The sequence below is a fragment of the Dermacentor silvarum genome, chromosome 4 (genome assembly GCF_013339745.2).
Source record: "Dermacentor silvarum isolate Dsil-2018 chromosome 4, BIME_Dsil_1.4, whole genome shotgun sequence".
Classification (NCBI taxonomy): Eukaryota; Metazoa; Arthropoda; class Arachnida; order Ixodida; family Ixodidae; genus Dermacentor; species Dermacentor silvarum.
Window position 1 is genome coordinate 82,039,671 of NC_051157.2, and position 27,911 is coordinate 82,067,581.

At 44.2% G+C, this 27,911-nt stretch overlaps 1 protein-coding gene across 1 annotated transcript; it reads right to left on the bottom strand.

Moving 5' to 3' along the window:
- Nucleotides 1–4,549: 4,549 nt before the first annotated feature.
- On the bottom strand, nt 4,550–26,776 carry LOC119450305 (hexosaminidase D-like). The gene is given in 14 exon segments (XM_037713728.2): nt 4,550–6,003; nt 8,377–8,463; nt 10,991–11,101; nt 13,280–13,358; nt 18,220–18,308; nt 21,392–21,552; nt 21,554–21,588; nt 23,117–23,191; nt 24,897–25,080; nt 25,686–25,771; nt 25,861–25,939; nt 26,175–26,372; nt 26,461–26,515; nt 26,625–26,776. Coding segments are annotated over 14 exon segments (1,443 nt in total). The 5' UTR covers nt 26,654–26,776; the 3' UTR covers nt 4,550–5,828.
- Nucleotides 26,777–27,911: the final 1,135 nt, after the last annotated feature.

Below are 27,911 nucleotides of genomic sequence, written 5' to 3' on the forward strand. Positions count from 1 at the left end.
ATAAATGAAACGAAGTGAGTTCGTATAGGTTCAAAATATATGGGCATACATAAGTTAATTCTTAAAAATGTAGAGGTGAAAATGATGGCGAGTGAATAAAAATTAAAGGCCTCAAGCTCTTCAGGACGCTGCTATTGCCTGGACAATAGCTGTGAGGTCTCAGGCATCCAACTGAACCCTCAGGCTTCTCTTCCTCTTTGAGTCTGGATGATTAAGATTTTCAGTAAAAAAAAAAGAAAATGGAGAAAACATGGGCAGCAGTTTAAGGATGGCTAAAAAAAGCAAAAAAACCTATCTGTGCAAATATGGTTGGGCTGCAACACTGCAAGGTGTTGTACAATGATGCATTTTGAGTGCTGTGGCATGGCAGCCCACATCAACTGTAAGGATGCTTGGAAGAAGAAGAACGTAAACTTTATTATCAAATCAATCAGATTTGAGTCCGGCGTCTCTTTAGTGGGTCTGGGCACCCGCCGCGGACGCGGTTCCGAGACCTTGTCTCGAAGCGGGTTCCTTGGCTCGCTGGACGGCCCAGAGTTGTACTGTCAGGTTCGAGCTGAGCAGTGCGGTCTTCCAACGCGAGCGGAGGCTGGCGGTGGAAGAGACGGAGGTGTCGGCACTGCCCGAATTGTTTGTTATGTCCGGACATTCCCATAACATGTGATTAAGTGTGGCAACCTTGCCACAGGATGTGCATCTGTATGTAGTGTACATGGCTGGATACATGGCATGCATGAGTCTGGGGTTTATGTAAGAATCATTTTGTAATTACCTGTAGTGTACTGCTTGCGTCCTTTCTAACCTAGCGTGAGGGAATGGGTATAGCGTCTCTGTAACTGGTAGTGTGTCGTGATGTCGTGGAACGTGGTGATACGATCCTCCCACGCCCAGACGTTTGCAGTACCCCACGGGGGCTCTTCCTCCGATGATGCTCGGTGAGTGAGGTCTCGAGCAACGCGGTGAGCCGCTTCGTTGGGGGTGCTTAGTCCAGTGTGTGCCGGGATTCATAGCAAGTGCCTTCGGTTATCCACGTCGGCCTCTCCCGGGTGTATGGGAAGCAATGGGTGGCTTGGAAGTAATTCTTTTTTTTTTGTAACTAAGGGTTGCTTGGCTTCTGTCAGGAGCCTTTTCATGTGTCAAAATATCAAGAATGAATTAAAACAGCTGGAAAACTTTCATATTGAGCAGACTTTTTTAAATGAACAAGAAGGCAGATTCAAAGTTCCATTATGATCGTACTACTAAATATTGTCAACGCAAATGCATATTGGTAGAAATTAAGACAGAAGAAACTTGCAGTTTACTTAAAAGATACAGTGCAAGAAACAACACAGGTCACAGACACATTTGCAGTATACAGTGATTTTATATAAGTGCCATATGTATTCACATGCTGAGATCAGTCCCTTATAATTGAAAAAAATCACAGATGCATGTAAAGACAACCGCTAATGAGCATCAGGATAAGCCAAGCACTGACGCCTCTCTTCCCCCAAACTTGCAGGAAGAAAAAGAAAAGGAAGCACACTAAGGGAAACACTAAAAAGTGGCACACTTTATGGCTAGCATCTGCAAGGTCTGAAATAGAATTTACTGGCAGCCCAAGCAGTGATTTCTTATTGAGCAACTTTTAGGTGGCTTGTTTTATTCAGTCTTGACACTGTCTTTTCTGTCCAGCAATACCGAGGCTTTTATTGACCTTGTGGAACGTGGATTCTTGCGTGTGCACAGTGTACAAGGTGACTCCTCACCTTTGCATTCAGACTGTTGGCTTGCACATCAGCGCAGACATTTACATTGGTGCTGTTGTCAAACACATATTGTGCAATTCTAATTTCCACAAATTAGACATCTAAACATTCCTTTTCGGCACAAATCAATTCTGTCTGCCAAAAATATAAACACATTTGATTAATTTAGCTTCAGACAAAATAAGGTCAATATATCTCTATTTCTGATCAAGTTCCTTGCATTCGTGAATATGGACTCCACTTTAGTGCATTTGAAAAAAAAAAAAAAAATTGTAAGAACAAAAGTAACAACTGTATTTCATGCGCACCCTTGTAAATGCCTAGGCATTTGATATGCTTGATTGGCAATTACAGTAAAACCTCGTTAATTCGGATTTCACGGGACTGAAAGAAATGTCTGAATTAATCGAATGTCGAATTATCGAGGGTATACAGAAAACAATAAGCAAATGCTTACTACGTCAACATGCTTTTATTTAGTGAATGAATGAGCAAATCCTGTTGCTATTTTGCACAAAAGCAGAGTGGAATCTGAAATTCTCGTCATCTTGTGACTGATTGGCTCTTGCAGTGGCAATCGGGGCCTCGCGACGTCCTTTGCAGCATGGCCTCCGTGCACCTTCATTTGCGACACGTTTTTCACTACTGCGCTTTTCACCAGTGAGCTGATCAGCAAGATAATGTCCGTCTATCGCAATGTAGCTGGTGTTTTTCATCCTCGACAGCTTTGCACCGAGTCAAAATGAACTTCTTGCTGCAACCGCTGTGGAAAAAACCGCGAATGCTGTCGACTACATAATTATGAAACTCCGCGGCTAATGCGGTGTTATGCGCGGCAGTAAGTGCAAGAATGAAGGCTTTAAAGGCACAAATAGTCACGAAGCGTTCTGATCTTGCTGTTTACATATGATTTTCACTGATGACTGTAGTGATACGGACTCCGTCGTTTTGTTCTGGTTGGACGCTAGCGCCGTTCGTTCTTTTGCGTCGCACATGTGCCGCGCTCCTCGCTCGCCCAGCTCTGAAAGTTGTCCGAATTAACCAATGTACGGCCAAATACATCTGGATTAACGAGAATTTGACTGCATATGCTGGCCGGGACTGGAGGATGAGTCCGAATTATCCGATTTGCCAAATTAACGAGGTTTTACTGTATAACAAAGAATCATCTAGCAGGATCACGTACTAGAACCTAAAGCAATGACACTGATTACTCCAGTCTTCCAGTTCGCTCTCTGATACAGTGAACATATTAGCCAATGTTTTCGTACAGGTGTAATTAAGTGTCTTACAATCCACACTTGTTCTAAATGTTATTTTCTTCAGCATTTATGCTTGTGGGGTGTTACTTTGGCATGCACAATTGTAGATTCAGCACCTTAATTAAGGGGCTGGGCTCAAGCCCGCCATGCCTCCTAAAGGAGGTAAAGTTGCAGTTTGCCTAATCCAGTCAGAGAAATGTATGTGGCTAGTGCTCACTGATCCAGTACTGGATGTGTAAAGGCCAAACTACACGTACCGGGGCGCGAAAGCTCGCGCCCGCGCGTCTTGCATTTGCCGCGTCTCGCGAGTAATGGTGGTTTGAACCTACAAGACGTGTGCCAGCTGCACGCCCACTTGGCTCACATTTGCGCTTTGGTAGACATTGTTTCGTCTGGTGCTTTGTGCCAAACATACCCAAGCCAAGACAGTCCATTAGCAACCATCCTGTCGTTTCCAAGAGGACGCGTCTAGTTAGGCCTACGGGCACCGGAATCGCAGAACGAATCTCAGAAATTGTACGAGCTATGCGCTCATAGCTAATGTTTCAGGTGAGTTTATAGAAAGTAAAAGCTCATTTTAATAGTCACTGGCGATCAACGCTAGTGATAATGTAGCCATCACGAGAATTCGCGCTGTGCCATGTTGGACAATTTCTTAGCGTGCGCAAGCATTAGATATCTGTGCTCGAGCCCTGCTTCGGCGCGTATGATCTGTCCTGCACCATCTGCGCATGCGTGGGTGCGAGAAGACATTAAAGGCCAAACTACATGCACGCGTGCCGGCGCGTGTGTAGTTTGGACTTTAATGTCTGACAGTGACGTACTGCCCGAAGAGCACAGAACGCATTGGTACATTATGGCAAAGTACTTGCTGCCCGAGTGTCTTCACCCCATTTCTGGACCATATGTGTCGAATGCAGGAGGGCCATAGCCAAGCAAGCGTGAAATTTCTGAAACATATCTCAGAGCCATATCTCAGTCTGATTTCCTGATTCCAATACATGTGAAATGCAGAAATGCCAACCACTGAACCAGTTTTAATGAAGTTTGATGCAATATGTAAGAAAGCTGAATTCTATTCTTAAAAATCTTACTTTTGATTTAGAGCTTAAGTTTCTTTACAGAAAGTTGCCATAAATTAGCAAAAGAAAATTAACTTCTCAGTTTGACCACAGGATACCTATGGCAACGCCTACTTGTTCATTTGTTTCTACAAGAATGTGACATTTTTTCGGGACTCACAAAATTTGGATCTTTCCATAGCAGAGATGGCTTCATGCAACAGTTCTCAAGCCTAAGTTTGTTCAAAGCCTGGAATAACTGTTAGTGCAGGACTGAGCCTGCCAGATGCCTACTTCATTAAAACAACTCTGTGTTACGTTTACAGCATCACATCACACACAACAGCCAAAAACAACTGACAGGCACAGCAAACATCTAAGCAGTTCGGGCACAACTGCAATTTAAATGTTGCAGGAATTTTCACTAGCACAAAAGATTCATTCAGAACATCGGTACCACACAACTTAGCCTATATATTAAGTGAAAGGAGAAGGCATACAGAACTCTGTTCATAACAACACACACTCAATTTCACCGACCCTGCAACACGAATGAATCCTCAGAAAGACAAAAGAAAACACACAAAGTGGCAGTGTTTTGTTTACAAGTAGGTCATGAGAGCCTGTGCCCAAATTATTCTAAATCAAGCTTTGCCTGCACATAAAAAATGCAAAACTAAATAAAGCCGACGCACACATTCTTGTTCTTCATTGCTATAATCATTCCTGCTAATTAAAATATTTTCAGAAAACTCTTCAGAGCATTTGCGTGTTCTTTTACACCTTTAGAGTGATTTTTTCGCAGTTTTGACATGTCATGTCAGAGTGCCTTAAGAGCCTACAAAGTTTATGTGAGAGAGGAAACTTGTTTTACTGTGAGCATATTACATGTATCCTAATGGCAGTAACGAAGCAAAATTGTCATTACTGGAGTCAGTTTCTTATTCTAACACACTTTGAACGCTGTGCTACCTTGTAAAACTCTCAAAACACTCGGAACGACGAGTCAGGATGGCCACAGGGTCCAAAATGCTTGTGCGCTTATGGCAGGCTTAACTATTGCTTCAGCTCAGTGTCATTAAAGTCACTGTTTTCAATGCATTTTCAGCGAGTTTAGGAGATGCACTTAGAATATGTCACAAATAAAAGCAAGAAATGCTCAGTAATGATTACAGTGGGCTTCTGGAGACATAGCCAAAATATGTATTGAGAACAGCATAACACCTGTAATTTACAAAATGTTGGGCCGTCAGGATAGAATCCTTGGCCCATCCTGGAAAGCTTGAAGCATAAAAACACTTAGAGGTTGTATCAGTTTTCATAACACTGATATGCATTCTTTTTCCTCTTGAAACCGGAATGAATTCTTAGAATAGGAGGAAAATACTCCAAAGAACTTATCAGGATGTGGTTTCAATCGAATGCAGGAAGTAAGTGAAGTCACACGTAAATGCTATTTAATTCTTTACAGTCTGCTTGAAGCTAAATCACATCTCACTATTGATTTTAGGTAATTGCACATAAGAAGCAGCTTTCACTATCGTAGCAGACACAGGAAGCAATACTAGATCTAGTTCCAGTTCTACAGGCGACTCATGATCTGTTCGTGCTCATCGTTGTTTGAATTGGTGACTACAGCCAGGATTGGTATAGCGTTCTTTTGTTTGAATGCACTACTTACACAATAAAAGGCTAGCATTGCATGAACGCAAAGAGACTTAAGTTCGGTGCCTACAACTGAGTGCGTCTTGAAATCACATGGGCACATTCACAGCTATTTGCAAGTCCGCATCACTGACAAGTTTCTTCAGCTTCTCGCGGCACGGGCTGACATAAGTAGAGAGCCACTCTTCGACTGTGCTTTGGTAGTAGATGTCTGACAGTTCCTTTGTGATGTCTCGATAAATGGATTCGATGTTCACTAGAAGCCTGCAGATGCAAACATGAACAAGGCATGGTAAATGTTAAAAGCTGAACAGAATGCTGGACAATAATGACACACTTCAAGATACAGACGGTCTATATTCAGCAGGCCGTGGTCACTGGCTGACAACATGAAGAAGTCTCGTAATATACCGTATTTACACGATTGTAGGTCGACCCATTTTTTCAAATTTGGCAATCCAATGTTGGGGGGTCGACTTAGAATCGAAACCGAACCGTGTACCGCTAGTAACGGCAAGAGAAATGAGAAATCAGGGGCGCTACGGCGTGGTTACAACTTTGCACCTACGTTTTTATGGTTACGGTAGAAGCGTAGCGTAATAATTTACTGTATTGCATACATTTTGATTGCGCGCACCACGAGCGCACGGCTCTTGTGGGAGCATCGATCATGGAAGAGCCGCCGTTTAGGGGGTATTGGTAGATGGCGGAAGAGCCGCCATTTGGGGGGTATTGGTAGCTGGCGGAAGAGCCGCCGTTAGGGGGGTATTGGTAGTTGGTGGAAGAGCCGTCATTTGGGGGTATTAGTAGTTGGCGGAAGAGCTTTTCTTTGAGATACGATTGTTTTCGACGGCCGCGTGCATCTGTCACTTCTGCTGTTGTGCTCAATCGTCGCGCCTGTCATGAGTGCCAAGAACTTTCAGCGCTCGTTCTCAGCAGCGTTCAAACGGGCTGCTATCCTCCATGTTGAGGAAACTAACAACTGCGCAGCGGGTCGCAAGTCTGGAGTCAGTGAACGTGTGGTGCGGCAGTGGCGGCTTCAGCGCGAGAAAATTTGGCCTCTCTGGCTACTGTGTGCGGGTGGGTCCTCTCTGCGTGGGGGGCTGTACCGCGCGATGTCGTGGTGCGCTCGTTCGCGAAGTGTGGACTCACTTTTGATGACGACGTGCTGTGGGACCGCAGCAGCTATGACGGCAGCAGTACCAATGAGGTCAACTCTAGTGACGATGTGACGATACAACTCTAGTGACGATGTCTTAGCAACCCCATCAATAAATTTCCCTTGTGTGAAATGCACTCGCGTGGTTTTTCTCCCCCCCCCCCCCCCCACACACACAATTTTTTTTTTGAGACATGCAATTTTGGGGGGGTCGACCTACATTCGAGTCGACTTACAATCGTGTAAATACGGTAAATCACATCATATTTTACCACAGCTAATTACCCCTACGCTTTACTGTCTCTTGACTTTATGTGGTTATGATTAACAAAAATTGAGCCCCTCTGTTTCCTTTCTTCTCGTTCATGTCTTGCCAAAAATTGACAACGGGTTAAGCAATTCTGCACCAACAAGTTTTGTCATTTTGTGACAGAAATTATAAATTGAGAAGCATACTTAAATTTTAAATCTGAGTGCTGAAATGTGTTGAGCAACATACCGCATAGACTTGTGTAAGGGCCACACTTTTTATGCGGAAGCGTACATGCCCCGTCTGTAAAATCGGTGACACTAAGTCGGAGGCCGCTGAGCTGGGAGAGGGGAGCGAGTGCCGGAGGAGGAGGAGCACACAGTCGTGGGCTAGGTATGCCCAGGAGACTCCCGAAGAATGTGCCAAGCGGCTTGCGACAATGCAGGTGTGTCAGGCAAGACTGCATAGGTGAGAAACTCTGGAACAGCACCCATATGCTTGCATGTAACCCGGCTTCAGGACGTGAAACGTCACAACAACAGGGTGAATGAAGCCCACCCTATTAACTTGCCGGACAAAAATAAAGTTTTTACCTACCTACCTATCTACAATTTTGATGAGGTGCAGCCCTTACACGGTACCGAACCTTTTGGTCAAAATGGTGCCGGCACAGCCGGCAACTTGTGCACACCCTGGCTCTCGCCATCTAGTAGTGGCACGCAGAAGTACTCAGCGCGTGAAAATTCACCGATGCATGCGCACGACAACAGAGCATCGAACGCAATTGCTTCTATGTTAGAAATTGTTTTTTTCCATATTTTGGCTGCCAATGTTGGGATTATGGCCCTTACACGAGTCTATACGGTTTTGTCTACTTGCATATTGGCCTGTTTTATCTAAACAGTTGCCATTTAAGAGTAATTTTTTTGTCGGTGGAAAATGTGGCAAGTCTACCTAGTTTGTCTCTATGTAGCATGTTAGCTGCTATTCCCACAGCGGACCAAAGAAGGCCTGTTAGATAAAGCTCGTGGTACAGACAGCATAAAAATACTGTGCAATGCACACAAAGTGAAACTACATGGCAGCAAAGATAATTGCAACAGACCATTCCCCCATTCCTGTGCAGCAGTGGCGATGTAGTTTTAGCACTACTACTTCTTTCAAGCAATACAGACTACAGAACGAAAAGGGTGCGATGAGCACGTTTCATAACAAGGGGTATACAAACTTTCGACTTGTGTTGACGAACTGGTCAACATGAAGTGGATTTGTCCTGTTGTGAGCCACTAGAAACTCATGGAATCCACCCTGCACACTGGACGTGCAAGAAAAATAAATAAATTAGTCAAGTAGAAACAGGAGCTTGCAATTCACAATAAAGTGGCATTAGAGCAGTTCAATGAGGTGTGTCCTGGAACTTCGGACTGCACTCAACACTTTGCAGATGACCCTCTGACACGGTCTGAAGCAAAAATTCAGGGGGGGTCAACTCGATTAAAAATTAAATTGTGGTGTTTTACGTGCCAAAACCACGATCTGATTATGAGGCACACCGTAGTGAGGGACTCCGGAATAATTTGGACCACCCGAGGTTCTTTAACATGCACCTAAATCTAAGTACATGGGTGTTTTCGCATTTCGCCCCCATCGAAATGTGGCCGCTGTGGCCGGGATTCGATCCCGCGACTTTTGCTGTCATGTGGATGTCCTCATGTGCCTCTCAAATGTTTGGCAAGCGGTCCCTCATAAAGAACAATTGTTTCCAACATCTTCATTTGTGTCATTCGCATTACATATCTTCAAGTTTTCTTCTGGTTGATAGGGAGACATTTTTATTATCCAAGGTGTAAACTTGTGTACAGTTGAATCTCAATACTATAACGAAGTTGTACTTGCAGCGAAAAGCATTGTTAAATTGCAAATTTCTTTAATTCAAGCAGTAAAAATTATTTCACAAATTCTCAGAACATTCTTGGTGGATAGTAGTTTGTCAGTAATAACTTATAAACAAATCGCAAGAGAGTCAGGTCATAATAGCGTTGTTATGAGCGTTAGGGCGTGCAGTACAGATCGCGCTGAGATCAATGCATCGGCGTGGCTCATGGTGTCCGACATTAAGCGTGTTGCGTTGCGCGGCGCTGTACTATCTTGGAGGCCATGGCTGACCGCACTTAGTGCCCGCAACTAGTCATAAGACGGTGCCCTCAAATGAAAAATAAAGGTGCAATAATATACGGATATTTTTTGCGAGAAAAGAAAGAAATGTCATAGTTTCGCCAGAAAGGTGGAGCACTGATGGCAACAGCAAAGAGACGAACTACACGAAGTAAGGTTCGTAGTTTTATCGGTGTCACGCACGCTCAGGCAGAGATCTCACTTGATGATCAAGAGCACTCGCTGTCGTAACGTGAGTGAACGCTTTGCACCGTGCCTCGGAAACTTGAGATTACGCAACAACACTATACGCGCTGCAACAAAATGCGCATCGAGGCACCAACCATCTTGGGTAACCCTTTGCACTTAGCTGAAGATTACCTTCCAAGATACGGCGTGTGGCCTGCAAATAGACAGCCATGCTCAGCTACAGCAAGCGTAGAAAGAGGAGACGTGTGCGCTAGGGGAAGAAGGTGGCTATCCTGAGATAGGCATGTGTCCCCTGGCCTGACCTGTAGTGCGTGCTTGACCATGTTACTGCACGCTCACCTCTTTCCCACCCCCTTTGCACTGAAGGAATTGTCAACTCGTATTTTTCCGATCACTCCAAGCTGCCACACACCCTGCTGCCTCCACAAGTTGTTACGAGACAAATGGCGCAGCTAAGACAAATGGTTCCTGCTAAGTATATTAGCGACACTTACTTCAGAACATTACCACACCTGCAGACGTCTGCAATGAAGAATGACCCAAGTCTGAATTTCTTGCGGCAGCAATATAAGCACTGGAAGTAATGCTTTGATAACAGATGAAACGTAAGCTGCAGACCTGAAAGCCTCATAAACATCAGTTCGAGCTATCTAGCATCAAATGCCATTTAGACCTTAGGCCATGATACACAAAGCACTACGTAATAACTCGCCACATAGGTGCCAATGCAGATAAATTACCAGATAAGGTGACACACACAAAAGGATATTAAGGCCCACTGAAACAGAACCTCAGTGTCTCCATTAACAGTGAAATCTGTACCCTACTTTGCTTTTGTAATGACTTGCTTTATGACTTGTCGCTGCGATTACCCTACTACGATGGTAATCTCATACATGCTTGAGGCCGGGCAGGGAAACAGCTTCTGCTGTTGATATTGGCATTGATGCTCTGTTCCTGGTGTATATATATATATATATATATATATATATATATGCAAGGTGGCATTGGACAATGTATGAATGTATGTATCGGTATACTTACTTGCTTTTCTAGCTCACTATAGCATAGCCACATTGTTTACCATATGGACACATATATTAATCGTTTTTGGCTTCCATTATCTCGGAGTTCACTGTTATTGCTTCTTGGGGATCACCTTTATGATGGAGATAATGTTTACATTGTCACACACAGAAGATAGCTTTGTGGTGACAGCAATTATTAGCGTAAAGATATGGATGCAACGATTCCCATATTGCTACTGTTAGTATATAAGACATATGAGTGCCGAAGAAGCATACAGACTACATCCGCACAGATACTTGAAGCAATTGTGAAGTCGGGGTAAGGTAGCTAGTTCTGTGGCGCCTATGAACAGATGGGCCTACAGACAGGTCGAGAGCTGAAAGAATGCACTACACATACTAATTAAGAGGTGTCATTAATGCCAAGCTGATTAGTGTGCTACAATTTACCTTGGGTTCAGAAGCACTTGCTCCAGTTCTGCTATGACATTTGTCAGATGCAGCACAGACACATGCAACTTTCCTCCAGGGAAGTTTGGAACAGGTGGCACTGTCTGCGGTCTGTAAATAAAACACTGCATGGCATCACCTTCAACACAAAGTCTGGCGAGTTTATGGGCTTACAAAAATAATGATCCTTATAAAGCTACAAACAGAGGGCATAACTTATTAGCATTGTCATGAAGATATGCCAAAAGATGTTTGAAACAAAAAATCTGCCGTTGCAAACAAAAAAAAGTCCATTGTAAAAGCGTGCAAACCAAATCCCCTGCTTTCCAAATTAGTCTATCGTACTGGAATGCATGTTGGAGCAAAACCTGTAGTAAATGAGGGACAATCATGAGCAGAGGTACGAGTTTAACCAACAGTGCAGGTTGATATGCTACATCCAAATACTATCTGTTGTAACCAGAAGTTACACAGTCGACTTCCGTTAATTCGAGCCTGATGGGACTGACAAGACTGATGGAATTATCGGGCGGGTCGAATTTAACAAGATGCAAGAAAAACACCAAAACACACCGCTGATTCATTTGGCAGCATTTGCCCGAGTCTAACATGGGCCTAATCCAAACGTGCACCCACTTTATGTGTCCAAAGTAAAAAATTAGGTAGAAATGACATTAAAGCTCCTAAACAAAGTAGAAATCTAACGTACACCAGATTTTTTAGCAAGAGAAATAGGTAAGGTTTTAATATGTATTACACAATGGCGGCTTGTCTCCCAAAGACAGCTTCGCCGCAGTGTACTTGTGCTATGCAGCAAAACATACAAACGCGCGAAGGCAGTTTTCGTTTTCATCCAACTGCACCACGCAGGCAATTTCCAGCTCAATTTTCTTGAAAAAAAAAGAAAAAGGTGCATGGTAGAATTACGTAAGTACCGTAATCAGACACTGTACGGTTACTGCTTACGAACTTTGTAGGGCAGGCCGAAGATAGGCATTTTCGACAGGAGACTGACGTATGTTCAACACATTCACTGTCCCCTAAGCTCTGCCTAGACAGATGCTGCCACTGAAGAGCTCACTATTGGGGTCGGGTGTGTGCGTGTTGACTGGTCAAGTTTGAACCATCCGGTGAAGGCCAATTTTAGGATCGCGATTATGAAACTTTAGCCCATACAGATGCATGGGCTCCAGCCGAGACCTTCGGTTCGGATCGAATTAACTGAAAAATCGAAGTAACAGGAGTCTAAGTCAGGGGTCTGCTAGTAAATCCTGATTATCCAAAATCTCTTAACTTGAATTGACGGATAATTCAAACTGCTCTCTTGGTCCCAGCAATGTCCTATGTATTTGAATAGAGATAAACTCCTGCGAATTGGAACTCCAAAAACCATCCAACGGTTATTTCAAACAAAATCTCTCATTGCCATGCACCACTTTTCGGACAAACCCAAGTCAAAGGTGAAGGTTCGATGTGTCGTTAGCTAGCGTAATGTCGCGGCCGTGAAATCAACGAGGAAATAGGTGGGGGAGGTTGAGACCGAACCAGAGCAGGCAGAGCAGCACATGCCCTCCTTTTCCATCGGGCTTAAAATGAGAAGGAAGGAGCCCCCAGCGCATGTTTGATCACGTTATGGCATGCTCATGATATCGCACTTGGACTTTACACAGAACCTTAGGTTTCTTTCAGCACATGTTCTGCGCTGATGGAGGAAGGATAAGACTTTCTTAATGCGAGCCCAGTGACGAGTTTGGTTTTGCGCGCTGTACCGCACAATTGACCGGGCGCTATATTTAAAGGGGCTCTCATAGTTCGAACTTCGTTTTATTCAAATAAATTTCCAGTCCCTTTGAGTTCGAATTAACACAAGATTTTACTGTACTGCATTTACCAATTTTTAATGCAAATGCATTATATGGGTCATAATGCAAGAGTTAATTATGAGACTTGAACCCTCGACCTTTGGTGGTCGCAATGCTTTCGCATTCATCCACGTAGGAATATTTAAGTGCGCCTTGAATTTTTGCAGTGCCGCTGTAATGAAAAGTCTCTTAAAATATCGGCAACATGTTTTCGACATAATCTTAATTAGTGTTTGAGGTGCTGACTTTTCATGCACAAATGTAGATGCCGCACATAAAGAGAATGGGAGACATAAGAACATTCACAAAATGAAGTTTGACCCAAGTGTTCCCATGTGCTATCTTACACTATAGGTAAAATTTTTTTCTGCCGCAATACCCTGAAGACAACCCTATGTCTTGAACTACACAGAACGATAGGCCGAACCTTGGAAAGACGTCCATCTCAATGTTGCCAAAGTAACCTATGGATTGTGACACCTCCGTATGAGCTTCGGTGGTCAGCCCTGGAAGAAAAAAAAAATTTGAATCAGAGGTTATAGGGTGGTACTATAGCATACCTATGCACCATTACAATGGCAACAGGTCTATTGGATACATATCAATGACAAAAACAAGCCCTTCAATTACCATAAAAAAAAAGCAGGCAGAACAGAGAATTCAAAATCAAGACAACTTTTAACAATTTATGAAAAACAGGAATCAACGCAGCAACGAGCGTATAGGTTATTGTGATAAATCATTGTTGCAGAAAGAAGTGAGAAATTGATGCACATTTGAAATTCTGGCAGAAACACCAGATGTTTCCATTCTGATGTACCCATATTTTGGATGCTTCAGTGTTATCATATTCCCATGATAAGGCAAGACATCTATTAAGCTAGCTCTTTAGCAAATAACTTCCTTTTTATTTGTTTTACTTTCCTGGATTTTTTTCCTGGAATTGAGATGTTTTACTCCACATCAGCGCCTTTTCTCCTTCGATCTGTACGGGAGCACTAATTAGTAATTGACTCGTTGCCACAATAAGCAATACAGTAGCTAGTCGACCTAATGTGACAAGGCATGCTTGTGCTAAATTCAACTGCCACTGCTGCCATTAGACCCCTTTTCCTGATTCGCAATTGTGCTTCTCTTCTGCACTGTGTGTTTGCCCAATTAATGGCAGCCCCGGTCATCGTTCAATTGAATATGAAGTGCTAGCAGCACATGCTGGAGATTGTCTCTTGCACACGGTTTCATCACGAGAGCCACGCCTACATTTTCCGTGTCATAGAGTTAGTTGCTAGCTGCTTTGTGTGCTGTGCTGATGCAGTTGTGCGTCCGCAATGTTCGTTTAATGCGAAGCTTTCTCCGAGTCAAGCCGGTTTTCTGTATCTGGCTGTCTACATTCAATGAGCTAAGCCTCAATTTGTTCCATCTCTGCTTGGAGACGAGGAGTGTATTGAGGTGACCAAGCAAAGGGAACTTAGCTACCTTAGAACAAGCAGGCAACCACCGCCATCTGTAATCATCATCATCATCAGCCTATATTTATGTCCACTGCAAGGTGAAGGCCTCTCTTTGCGATCTCCAATTACCCCTGTCTTGTGCTAGCTGATTCCAACTTGCACCTGCAAATTTCCTAACTACAGTGGAATCTTGATGATACGAATCTCACGGGGTCACGAGAAATGTTCATATTAGCCGAAATTCGTATCATCGAAACACAATTAAAACTAGCTAAATTAAATAGTCGGAGGTGAACTCACTTAGGCACACCTACGTAAAAAGCATTTACAGTATAGACCACTTATAACGCAACCGTTTATAGTGCAGAACCGGCTACAACGCGGCCTTTTCCAACTCCCGGTTACCCTCCCATAGAACTCCATGTATACGCATACCGCTTACATTGCAGCCGCATGAGACGAAATACCGGTTATAATGCGGCTTCCGCAGGAAAATCTCACAGACAAGGGCGGTAGCGAGCACGCTTCTCAACGAGATGCGCCCACCGATGGGAGAGGAGATCAACGAGGGCGATGCGGAGGAGGAGCATGAGACTTGGAGCAACAGTCCAAGGGCGATAAAATCGTTGCCGCGCGCGGGGGACGTGCGCCTTCGCAGAGAGAGAACGCACAGCGTAGAGCAAACGAGACTTCCGTTGCGCGAAAGGCCGTGGGGTATAACAGGGAGGGAGGAGGGGGCAACGCTGTGCTGCGGCACCAAATGCATATCTTGCAACCCGGCGTAAGCGGAACTGGCGACGCAATCTCCCACGAGAAAAGGAGCAAAGCGGTAAGGCAGCGTGGGAGGGAGGGAGGGGGGGGGGGGGCGGCGGCTTCTACTCTGCCAACAAATGCGCTCGCGCCTGTGCCGGCTGTCGGTGTTGTCGCACACACAGTATCTTGAAAGCGATCTCCACACGGCTCTGACCTTTGTATGCACTGTGCTTACGCCGCTTAGTTTCCGTTGAAGCGATAGACCGCACAAACCTTCGCTCGCTGCAGCGGCCGCGCTTCCCCACGCCTGTGTGGGGAAAAGCACAAAAGCAACAAAAGCGCCACCGCTTCAAACTCTTCACGCCCAGTCGCGGCCTCCGTGCTGTCCGGCGCCGCGTCCACGCCTCCGCACCAAAAGAGAAAGGAAGAATGCGCGTAACTGCGCGCTGTTCTCTTTCGCGGCCGTCGGTGGGGCGGCGTTTATTCGTATCAACCGACGTCGGTCGAAAATCGATTCGTAACAACCGTTCTCTAGCACGTTGCAAAGTAATGGGGCTCGGCCGGCACCACAGAAAAAATTCGTATCATCCGGAAATTCGTATTAGCTGTGATCGTATCATCGAGATTCCACTGTACATCACCCCACCTAGTTTTCTGCCGTTCGAGGGACTGCGCTTCCTTTCTCTTGGTGTCCATTCTGTAACTCTAATGGTCCACCAGTTATCCACCCTACACATTACATGGCCTGCCTAGCTTCATTTTTTTCTCTTAATGTCAATTAGACATTAATCCCCGTTTGCTCTCTGATCCACGCCGCTCTCTTCCCGTCTCTTAATGTCAGGCCTAACATTTTTCGTTCTATCGCTCTTTGTGCGGTCTTTAACTTGTTCTCGAGCCTCTTTGTTAACCTCCAAGTTTCTGTCCCATCTGTTACGACTGGTAGAATGCAATGATTGTACACTTTTCTTTTCAACTGTAGCAAAGAATGGCAAGTAGCTGATGCTCGGTGGTAAGTGCACGTAAACTCTAGCATAAAGTTTTGCCCGTTTCTCTCTAGCAGCATCGCATTCTAGTAATGTTTGCCACTGCATCTACACTATGCGCCGCGTCGCATTGTTTTTCATGACAAATGCAGCATGCAGTTCCTGCGGACAGCGTTCGTGGTGCTATGTCAGAAAGGCTTTTATCGTCACGGCCGATCTGTAGCACGCATCTCGCTCGAGACGTCTGCTCCAGACCGACCATGTATTCGTCTACTATGATGCACGCAACGTAGATATGTGCTAAATGACTCAAAGATGATGCACCACCGAAAATGACTGCTCGAGAATATCACTCCTGAATACAACTTACCTTTGCTTTTCGTGCACCATTGTGACTGATCTTAAACCACTAGGCAATAGCGAAACGACAAAGCTTGTCTAGGACCCTTCGAGCCCCACCAGCTTGCCGCATGTCGGCACCTCTTGCTGCATATATTCACGCAATGCTTCTCACTGCATAGATGTCACCTACAGGTAAGTCTGCCAATTTTTGTGTTATTCTACCATTTTACTGGCGGGAAATGAAAAGTAGCAGTGCAAATAGCCTCTCTAACGAACGTGTGCAATGAAGGCAGTATGAATTTTTAGCGATCTGATCTGTCAAATGCGTGGTATCCTGGAACGCACAGTGCAGTTTCACAGAACTGAGTGCACTTATAGTCATCCCAAGTAAAGCAGATCTTTCAAGGGTAAGTGACTGTGCTCATGAAATGTAGCCTGTGCAGCTTTGTCAAGTGCAGTTTACATGCTTTGAACGCGTCGGCTGGCCCACGTTGCACTTGCTGGCTGTGGTACAGTGCACGCTTGCGCCCTGAGAGCTGCTACAGCAAAGATGTGTTCTGCCTTCCTCTGCGCAGTGTCGTGTACTGCACAACTATCGCTCATGTTCAAGTACGTGTTAGAGCACCCGAAGGCCATGCAACACATCAGCATTCTTGCAACAGCTAAAATCACATGCACAATGATGAGAAAGCACGTCAAGAGAGACACCCATCAGGCAGTAAAAGCTAAGCGAGCGATGCGCCTGGTTGCCAAGACTTAATTGAAAGATCAGCAGTCGTGTACGGTTCTAGGACTTTCGCCATATCTACGTCACTACCGCTCAATACCAGGTGCTCGCTTCGTCTGCTTAGGCGCTATTTAAAGGCTGCTAATAAGAAAATTAGACAGTTACCAGCCCTGTGGCTTTTCGAAGATTACTTTGATAGCATATGCTATGCATTTATAGCCAATTTAGTCGAAGTGAAACTTCATTGCAGTTGGCCTTTAAGAAGCAGTTTACATGATAATGTGTCTTACGGTGGTAGACGTCAGGATCTATATAATAAACAATATCGAATCATTAATTAACTAAACTTCACCATTTAGCTACAAATTTCAAAGGCATGTTGGAATTGCTAAATTGAAGCTAGTCAACACGTCAAGCATTCTCATCTGACAGAAATACTGCGCCTTGCACCAGTTTTAAGAAATGCGTGCTCAAAGACGCATTCAATTACGTAGATGTTCTAGTTAATATTATTCAGCACAACGTAGCAAATCATAGTGCTCACCTGAATTAAATCTGAATTTTCCCGGTTTCCGATTGATTTTTTTCTCCTCTTCAACTTATCAAATGTAGTTTTGTGTCCTTTAAAAGTTATTGTATCCCTTACTCTTTATAACTCAACTATCTCAAAAATAATTCTAGCAATTTTCTAAAACATTTAGGAAAAGCAGTGCATAGATTATTGCATGAAATGAACATTTTATTTCTTTAAATTTCAAGCAAAATTTTCAATTAACGTGTATAAAATGCAAAATTTTTATTAAAGTAGATTGTTTAAACTTTTTCCTTCTCAACATGAAACTGCCGTACAAGTTTGCATAGTCAGGAGCACATAATGCCAGCAAATGGAAATGCATTTATGTACAGCTACAGCTTAATACGGCTAAGCAGTTTCAGGCTTTCGTACGCAGAAAATGGGCTATTACGCCGAGTTCAGATGTGCAGCTTATACCTCTGCAAAATATAAAAACAAAAATTTGGGGTTCAACGACTCTCTATGCCCCCACGTAATGCTATCTCAAAATTCCAGTTTCTTAAACTTTTTTCTTATAGTAAACACACATTCACTCACCTGTTTTTGCCATGATTGTCTTTAGGCACAGGGCCAAACAAGGAATAGCCACTGGCAATAGCTCGCAGAGAACAGTAAAATGATCAAACCTAAAGAGAGAGAGAGAAAAAAAATAAATAAAAGAAAGAAATATAAGGCTGCATTATAACAGAGCATATTTGCACAGGTATAGGATGACCTCCACTTTCCAAAATGGGGGAGCTTTTGTGACTGCTAAAGTTTAAGTTATATTGTAAAAAGAGCATTTATAATCGAATAAGAGTTGGCAAAGTGTTGCATTGAAATTGGACTTGTTGAAGTTTATTTGCATTTATTCTGGCAAAAATATTTCTTTAAAACTGTTCCTGACAGGCAGTTCAATCCCACCTCTTCAGCTGATGTACTTAAGAGATACTCCTTGCACGAAATATTATCTTCAATTAGAAAATTAACAAGGTCGACTAACCTCTCAGGGCACATGTTGCAACTGCGGAGTTGAAGCCATGCAGTAATGAATTTAACAGGAATCTTGAGACAAGCACTAGTATCAAGACACCTGTCCCCAAAGTGTGTGCTTCGCCATATTTCAACTCCAGCAAAAACTGTATGAAGCTACTATACCAGCCTCTTACAGCACTACCTAGGGGGAAATGTGGCACTGCACTCTAGACCAGTTTTTTTAACCCTTTTTGCACCGCAGGACATGACAAAAAGTGTACCGAATTTCCCAAACATTTCCATAAACATGGCTTCATGGTGATGATACTTGTAATCAGCTATACTGGTATAAACTGCACTCGTCAGCGGTAGGGAAAGAATTAAAGGGTGTTGTACTCGTTACCATAACAATGCCAGGGTGTGGAAAGGATTAAAGGGTCTTGCACTCGTTGCCATAACAATGCCAGGGTGTGGAAGGTTTGGCTTGGCTTCAATGTGACTTGCTCTAAAAATGTTCCAGGCTGCGCAACAAATAAAGCTTCCTCGGATTCAAAAGCATTTGCAACAAGTCTTGGTTGAACCATAACATATTTTACATTAATGGTTGCTCACAGATAACATTAGATGTAAAGGAGGAAATGGACACCTGACACGATTGAAGCCAACTCACAGGTGAGCACCAAGCCTTTTCTTTATGCAAATGTAAATGTATTGAGTGTCTCATAGACGGTCCTGTTAACATGTGGTACAACTGCAAACTTCTGTAAGAATGTTAATATTTTAAGAACAATTGCTCGTATAAAGCAATATATAAAAACTAGCAGGATATCATGTTTTAGTAGAACCTACACCAATATGGCAGGCCTAATACTGGTGATTGTTTGCATCTCCCCCATGCTATAAATCAAATCAAATAATGTCTTGAACATCCCAAAGCAATACACAAACTAGGAGAGATTCTGTAGAGCGGGGGCTCTAAATTTAGATCACCTGGGGTTCTTCAGCGTGCAACTACCATAAAAACCCGTGTATAATACGAGGTCACCTGGTGATCTTCAACGTGCAACTACCGTAAAAACCCGTGTATAATACGAGTTGTTTTTCTAGATTTTACCATGTAAACTTCCTGCCTCGTATTATATGCGGATCCCAAAGTTTTCAGCCTAAAATTTACAATTTCGATTTCGTTTTTGCTCAGTGCTATCATCATCAAGACTCGTAGCGGAGGATGCGTCATCTTGTGGTGGTGTTGGTAGGCTGCTGCTGCTTTCAACGGGCGCCATTTTGACCACGCTAAGAATCGGCACATTCGCTAGTCTATCTTGCATGATGTTGGGACCGCAGCGTCACAGAGGGCGGCGTTCGCGGCTGGGATGACATCCCAGTTGCAATCGCTGGACGTTCGTTTGCATTAACAAGCCTTTTAAAGACTGGATCAAGTGCTGCTACCAAGAGTGGATGAGATCGGCAGACCAGGAAGTAATGGCTACCGGATGGCTGAAGCGGGCCTCTCCAGCGGTGCTTTGTAGCTGGATTGTGGATGCATGGGTCAGCATCCCCGAGGAGCTTGTCAGTCGCTCTTTTAAGAAATGCGGCATCGCCAACGCACTTGACAGCAGTGAAGATGACTTTCTGTGGGAAGATATCTCCAACAAGGGGCTATCTGGAGACAGCGCCAATGAAACGGACGAGGTCTGAACGTTAACTGCAATGCAAATAAATGCTTTCTGTGAGTTTTCCTCACTCGCATTATATGCTGATGAAAAAATATATATTTTTTTCGTTGTTGCTATCCCCAAATAACACCTCGCATTATATACGGGTCCGTATTAGACGCGTGTCTTTACGGTAAATCTAAATACACAAGTGCTTTTGCATTCCATACCCTCCTGGATGTAGCAGCAGATGAGAATCGAACCCACAACCTCGTGTTCAGCAACAAAATGCCATGGTCACTGACCAACTACGGCGGGTCACGCTTTTCATATAGGACATACGACATAAAATGTTCACTTACTGCTCAAGTACACTAGTGCACTCACGTGATGGGAACAGCATAATAAAAGCTGAGTAAGAAGGAGGTCCCACCAACCCTTGGAACTAGGTAGCAAAGATGGCCACATAGTTATTTTACAAACTTGTGAAAAAAGAAAAACAGCAAGAGCAGACAAATTTTGCAGATATATCCTCAGTCTCCAAGGAATATGTCAGCCTGAACAGCACCTCCTCTATTTTTTCGAAGCCAGCGTAATTGCTCGCTCCCCAATGGGAGCCGCTGGTGTACCTTAGTTCAGTGAGTTGCCGCGATGTGACGCTGCCTAGATGGTACGACTGCTTGCGTCACACGTGCGTCTGAGCGCGTGCCGCTGCTTTTCCGGAGGAGATGCGGTAGACGCTCCGTCCCTCTTCTATTTCACGCGCCCCCTGTCAGGATTCTTCCTCCAACTTTCAAGTCATGAGGCGCCACCTTAGATGGTACTCTCCCCCACGACCATAAAGCAGGCGCGAATGCTAGCTGTCGGGGGAGAGTAGGAAAGGATGGTAGGAGAGGGTGGTGAACTGTTGGATCGACCACATCTGGCTGGCATTGAAAAAGTAGAGGAGGTGCTGGCCTGAAGCTCATGCATCCCAGCATTCCCACGCTGGTCACAGCACTGCAGTACTTCTTTTTATTCTAGGGTTTCGAAGGAAACTAACTTGAGTAAACTAAATGAAACTGAAATGAAAATGAAGTGTACTAGTAGAAGCCCCTCACCTCTGCCAGCCAGTGAGTGCTATGCCCCTGAAGGACCCCGCATGCTGGATGTTGTCCATGAGGACCTTATTCCAGGCCTCATGGTTGCTGATGTGGAAGGACGTGGGCGTCAGCATCTGGTTGATCTTAGTGGCCCCCTTGAAGGCACTGGCTATCCACACAGTTGGGGAATATGGAAAGGTACTTGTCCCACATATCTGCATGACCCAAATGATGGCACAATGAAGTCTAAACATGACCGCGTAGAGTACTATTTTAACAGTGTGCAAAATGAGGAATGTAACAGGGAGGAGTCATACGCAATGACATATGTTATGTCCCTCATTTTATGCACCGTTATTAGATATTATTCACGAACAATCAACTAGTCTGAATTTCCACTATAGCGGCAAGAAGCAGTAGAGACACAATTTTCTCTCGTTTCTAGTCGCTCTGACAGGCAGCTGTTGGCCCAGTAATTATGGTACGAAACCTTAAGTGCCCAAGTGTAGTGAAAAATTATTTATGTAGTAATTTATTGACCAGACTTGGCTGCGAATAAAAATAAATACAAAGCCTGATGTGCTGTCCTGGATTCATTTGACATAGTGGTCGTAACACTGCCAATCGTGATATATCAAAGCACTAATGAAAAGGGCACTGCCAATCATCACATGAGAAATTCTAGAAATTTTAGATAGTGAACTCTGGCAACACAGAGCTTCCAGGGTTGCCAAATCCTCAACTCAAAAAGAACCCATGATATTTTCCATATGTAGATGAAAACCAAGCCAATCTAGGGCACAAAGACAAAAAGTAGCCATGAAAGTAGCAACTGAGGGTCACCACAGGAACAACACACTGTACAACAATATAATGATGACTTGGCATAGCATTTTAAATATGAAGTGTAAGCCAAGTACATGTTAATCATCATCATTATCATTCAGCCTATTTTTATGTCCACTGCAGCACACAGGCCTCTCCCCACGATCTCCAATTACCCCTGTCTTGCGCAAGCCGATTCCAACTTGCGCCTGCAAATTTCCTAATTTTGTCACTCCACCCAATTTTATGCCGTCCTCGACTGCGCTTCCTTTCCCTTGGCACACATTTTGTAACGCTAATGGTCCACTGGTTATCTGCCGTACGTATTACATGGCCCGCCCAGCTCCATTTCTTTTTCTCTTAATGTCATCCAGAATATCGGCTATGCTCGTGTGCTCTCTGATCTACACCGCTCTCTTCCTATCATGCTCTCTTCCTGTACATGTTAATACCGAAGCCAAAACAAGCATGGCTTATGCAAAATGGAATCCATCTAAATTTTACGCCATTACTGCAGAGCCTCATTACCAAATTCAAAAGGAGCCAAACAGGAGCCAAAGTAGTAGAGGAGCCAAGAGAGGTCCTAAAGGTACTTTGCTCCCATGAGAAAGCAGCACTGAACAGACCACAATCACTTGCAATAATGCAAGACATACATTAAAAAAGTGCAAAGGCACCAGTGCATTACAAGAAGACAGTGAAGACATCATAACAAGTAACATCACTACAGCTGATCAGACTGCGGAAGTACACCGACAAAAATCACATGTAGAAATGTGAAGCCAATGTCATGCTGCAAAGTAGATGCCCTCATCAGGAGGTGAGAGAGAAAAGGAAAGGCAGTGAGGATAACCAGGTTGCACCTGGTTTGCTACCCTAACAGGAAAGAAGCATTAACAAGACGACACTTCGACTTACTTTGCTTGAGCCGGAATTCCGATTGAGGGAAGTAATGCCAAACCATGGGCTCCACAAGATGATGCAGTCCTGCACCTATGAGAGAAAGAACGAAAAAAAAGAACAGTTTGTTCCATGCAACTTTCCTTTCTTCTTTTTAGGTACGATAAATATATAACTGTCCCTACCATGCATGCACGATTACTTGTTCACCGTTTCAAATTTTTCTGATAGAATAATAAAACTTTCAGTTGTGAGTGAAACACTTATCCCGATTTTACGTGTTCTACACTCCTGTCTCTGTTGTCACGCTTCAAAAAAAAATCTTTAACATAAAAAGAAACAGTGCTGTGTCATTTATCTGTTCAATTCAGTGGTTCTTAGGTAGCATTGACACCAGCGATTGTCAGGTCTGATGCCCGACCGAGACTGGCAACCACGGAGCAATTCACGGCGACCGATGTTCACAATGGCAAGTGCGGCCTGCCTGTCTTCAAAACGTAATGTCTCAGGATTGATGCTGTTCATGCACAGAACACCTACAACCAACATGCTGATGTCTGCTCGCACCGTCATCACCATGCAAAATAAGCCTCAGTAGGTTTGTGACCGCACGACTGAAAAATCTAGCAGCAAGTGACTGACCCAAACCAGTCGATGTTCTACCATATAAAACATTTGAGGCCAGTCACTTTGCAACCAACTCCGTCATGCAACCTCTGCGAGTCTACAGTGTGAATAAGCCCTTAAGAGACAAGCAGCAATGCGCAGAGCATAGGAAATGCAAGCAAATAATCTGCATTAGCAGTTCTAGAGATTTTTTTTCATCGCACACGATGAACCAATGCAGCCTTCCCTGTTTGGACAGATGTTGTAGGACAGCAGTTACCAAACATTCTTCAACGAGACTGCATGGCTATCAGAATGTGCTAAAGAATCTCTTGATTGCTTGCATTCCAAATAAGCAAGCTAAATATTCCCAAATTTTACTAATCAATTATTATCAAATTAATTTAGGACACATATTGCAATCGTCTTGGAACAGTGAGCTCTCAATGTACATCCACTCGGAACTAATTTTAAAACTAGCCCCAGTTTTGAGATAAGCGCCATCAAAGTTGAGGGTAAAACGTGCTGCTGTTCCACCTACCTTCTTAACAGAATGCATTTTTATGCAATGCAGGACAAAACACCAAGCATTTCGTCGCACATTTTGGAAATGCAGATCTCCAAACTGTTTTCATCCTCAGAATTCATTCCAAGTGGATATGCCTTGAAAACTCACCGGCTACAAGTGGCTACAAGTTGTAAACTACAATATGTGCCCTAAAGTAAATACTAGTTAAAAAGCTAACTAGTGAAATTTTGCAGTTGGTTGATTGTGCATTTTGACTTCTTGAGCATATGTGCACCAATTAAGGTAATTCAGCTCCAAGAATAAGATTGTGCTAATTGCCACAGGTGATTCTTAAAGCTTCTAAAACTCTAAAGAAAGCACCCTATATGTATGTGGAATGCCTCGCAGACCTCGTTTTACACCATTCTGCCAAACTAAATATGTTTATACAAAGAAGACGCTTTCGCTGCTGTTGTACTAATACTGCAGTGTAACAGGATACAAGGCTGCATCAAGTGCCCCAATGGCACCTTCTACATTGCCTACCTTGGCAGAGATATATGCATGTATATTGTACGCTTCTGTGTGTGTGTAGTAAAATGTCTGCTGCAAGCATTTGTACATTTCCTGCCAAACTAAAGTACTATTGCTACTACAGTTGTGCTGATGAAAAGGTGCACGAACCGGTGATTACTTGTGGGTCCATGTCGCGCATCATGTCGTCCCAAACGATGAACTTCAGCATGGGGTACTTCTTGTGCAGTGTGCCCACAATCCGCGACAAATAGTCCACATACAGGTGGTCTTTGCCCCACTGCTTGTCTACCATGACCGTGCGACACCGTTCACACTGGCCCAGGTGCCAGACCTTGGAGCAAAGGCACGCATTTTCGGACAAGCAGGTGAACAACACATTTTCTCTAGCACATAAAGTTCTGTCCTAACTTACTGCAGAGCTGTACACCAATGGTTTGCCAATAACCAAAATCCACGCAGCTTGGAGTGGTGCCATTATGCATATAGGCTGTCAACTCAAAGATGCGAAGTATGACACGTAAGCTGTCATGTAAAGAGCAACGCACTGTAGTTTCATGTTTCTTTTTTTCAAAGCCATGGTGTGCAATGGAGCATTAACACAAAATCACTGCTCTAAACACCTGCATCTTTTATGATCTAGAAAACGTGATCCAGGAGAGTTCGATAAGCACTTTGATTTATAGTCAATCTGAAAACTGCATCTAATCAGTCAGATTACGATGACAAGTATGAATGACATTTTCTTTGAAACAAGGAATTAGAAGGATCTATCTTTTGCTCAACACCCCTCTTTGTTTTCCCCTTCACATGGCTTATTAACTGGCATGTTCCCCGAAGGCTCACACTGACTCGGCCGGTGGTTGTCGAGAAGTCACCAGCCCTGATTTCAATAATGAAAGTTATCATTAACCAATGAGCAAGGAGGCAATTACATACCTCATCAGCACCTAGATGAAACCATTGGGCATCTGAGTGAAGATGCATCACTTGTGTCACCATTTCCTCGATTAGAGACGATGACTCTGGCATGGGGTAAGAAGGCATGAATAATGTACGACAGCGCACATTAGCGAAGATGACGCGGCACAAAGCACGATATTTGCTCGCTTACTTGGGTGAGACGGGCAGAGCACGTTCGGGTACCGAGCAACTTCTCTGAACTCGAAGAACTTCGAGCGCTTCAGGACGAACTGGAAGATAATTTTGAGTGGTTGGTCACGACAAAAGATTCAGAGTTAAGCACTCGCAAGGAGTAACAACAACCAGATGCGAACGAGGGCTGCTAGAGGTATGTGACGTTGATACTGTCTTCGTGGCTACATTTGTACGATTTCAATTCTCAGGTTTACAGTTGGAATACAGAGCCGCAAAGCGGTGGCACGGATTCAGAAGAAGTCGATTCTGAAAGCGTCTGCGAATGCATACCTCTAAATGGCCGAACGTCTGGACCAGAGGTACGACTAGGAGGTTCGAAAGCTTGGCGATTTGTATAATCTGCATAACGCATTCTTGAGAATATGCCTCCGGATGCCTGAGGTCTGCGAGGTCACCGGAGTAAGGAAATGTGTCCTCATATTCGATAAGAACACCAGTCGCCCCAATTCTTGCGATGAATGGCAGCAACTGCATGTGGAGTGAGAACCCGCATGGCAGCGTTAGAAGGAATCTAGACTGATTCAGAACTACTTAGCAGCTGCACCGTGAAACTTACCTGCTCATAATAGGAAACTTTGAAGGCGGCTCCCTTGAGATCTAGGTGAACGAACCTGGAAAAGATTGCGGTCGAGAATGACGCGCGAGCAGAGATAACAAACGTGCCCGATTAATGAAAAATTGCGAGCGAATTTCTTTAAGCGGAAACACATAAGCACGTACCGGTGGAAAAATGCTTTACGTTCGTCCATTTTCGTTATTTCCAATACACATTGAGGCGCAGGACATAAAAGCACCTAAACTGAACAAGCGAAACAACCTACGCCACTGTTTGTAAACAGCAGCAGAACCGAACACTGACAGGCTCGGCTGATCTTGACTTTGCCTCGACAGCTAATGACTTGCACAACAACATGAAAACGGCGTATTTTATAAACAAACAAGCTTAAATCACACAAGTGCGTTAGATTAATATGAAATAAAAATTTTTGACGCACAAAATAATTAACTTGACTGTTAATGATGTGAACACTAGTTGGCGCTTGCGCAGAGCGCCAAATTTGAGTTGCACTGTTACTGTTGTCACCGGTTGTTCTTTTATTCTATGATGTCACTATGAAGGAATGACATGATTGTCACACAGCGGCAACTTTGAGAACGGACTTCGGTTTACTACATCCCAGAACCGAATACTCTGTACACGGATACATTACTCACTCAAGAGGGGCACACCTCGGTAGAATTGGATGGCACCCATACTCCGTGCAGGATTCCGCCGCAGGGTGCGATCAGACAGTCCGAATACCATTTAACAGAATCAAACACCCGACATCGCATCCACCTACTCTGGACACTTGCCCGTACCTCACTGCCGGGCACTGAACGCTCACACGTGGTCACCCTCGAAATTTTTCTTCGGGTGGCCCGGCGCTGGGAAGGGACCAGTCCAGAGAGGGGGGTCCCTCATGCTCACTTGCAGAGACATTCTCAGTAAGTATAAAGGCGGGCGTCGCACTCACAGCGCGCCACCGCCATTCTTCTCACGAAAGGAAGCAGTAGCTTTGAGCCTGTTAAAGACCAACACCTTCCCCATCTTGAATATCTGAGTACATTTTATCCGGACCGTTATGCAGACCATTCTCCGGGCTGTGGCAGCTTGTCCATGGTCTTCCACGTCACGATAGAACCTGCGAACCTCTTCCTTCCTCTGCCAGTTTTCCCTTACCCCCTCCGTAAGCAAGTGGTGTGGGGCGATGCCCTCCGCGGCGGACCTCCTGAGGTCCGCAGGGCCATAATACAACGCGCCCGAAACGTGGCTGGCCGGAGTAATCCTAGCTAGGACCCTGCTCTAGGGCTTCCTCCCACACTCCCCTTCCCTTCGATTCCAAATAAAGATGTTTTACTATCTCTCGGGTTACTAGTGGAGGCAACGTAGCGTAGAAGCGTTCAAACTGATACAATCAAACATCATGTTCTTAAGCAGAACAGACACGCTGGGATGCAAGGTAT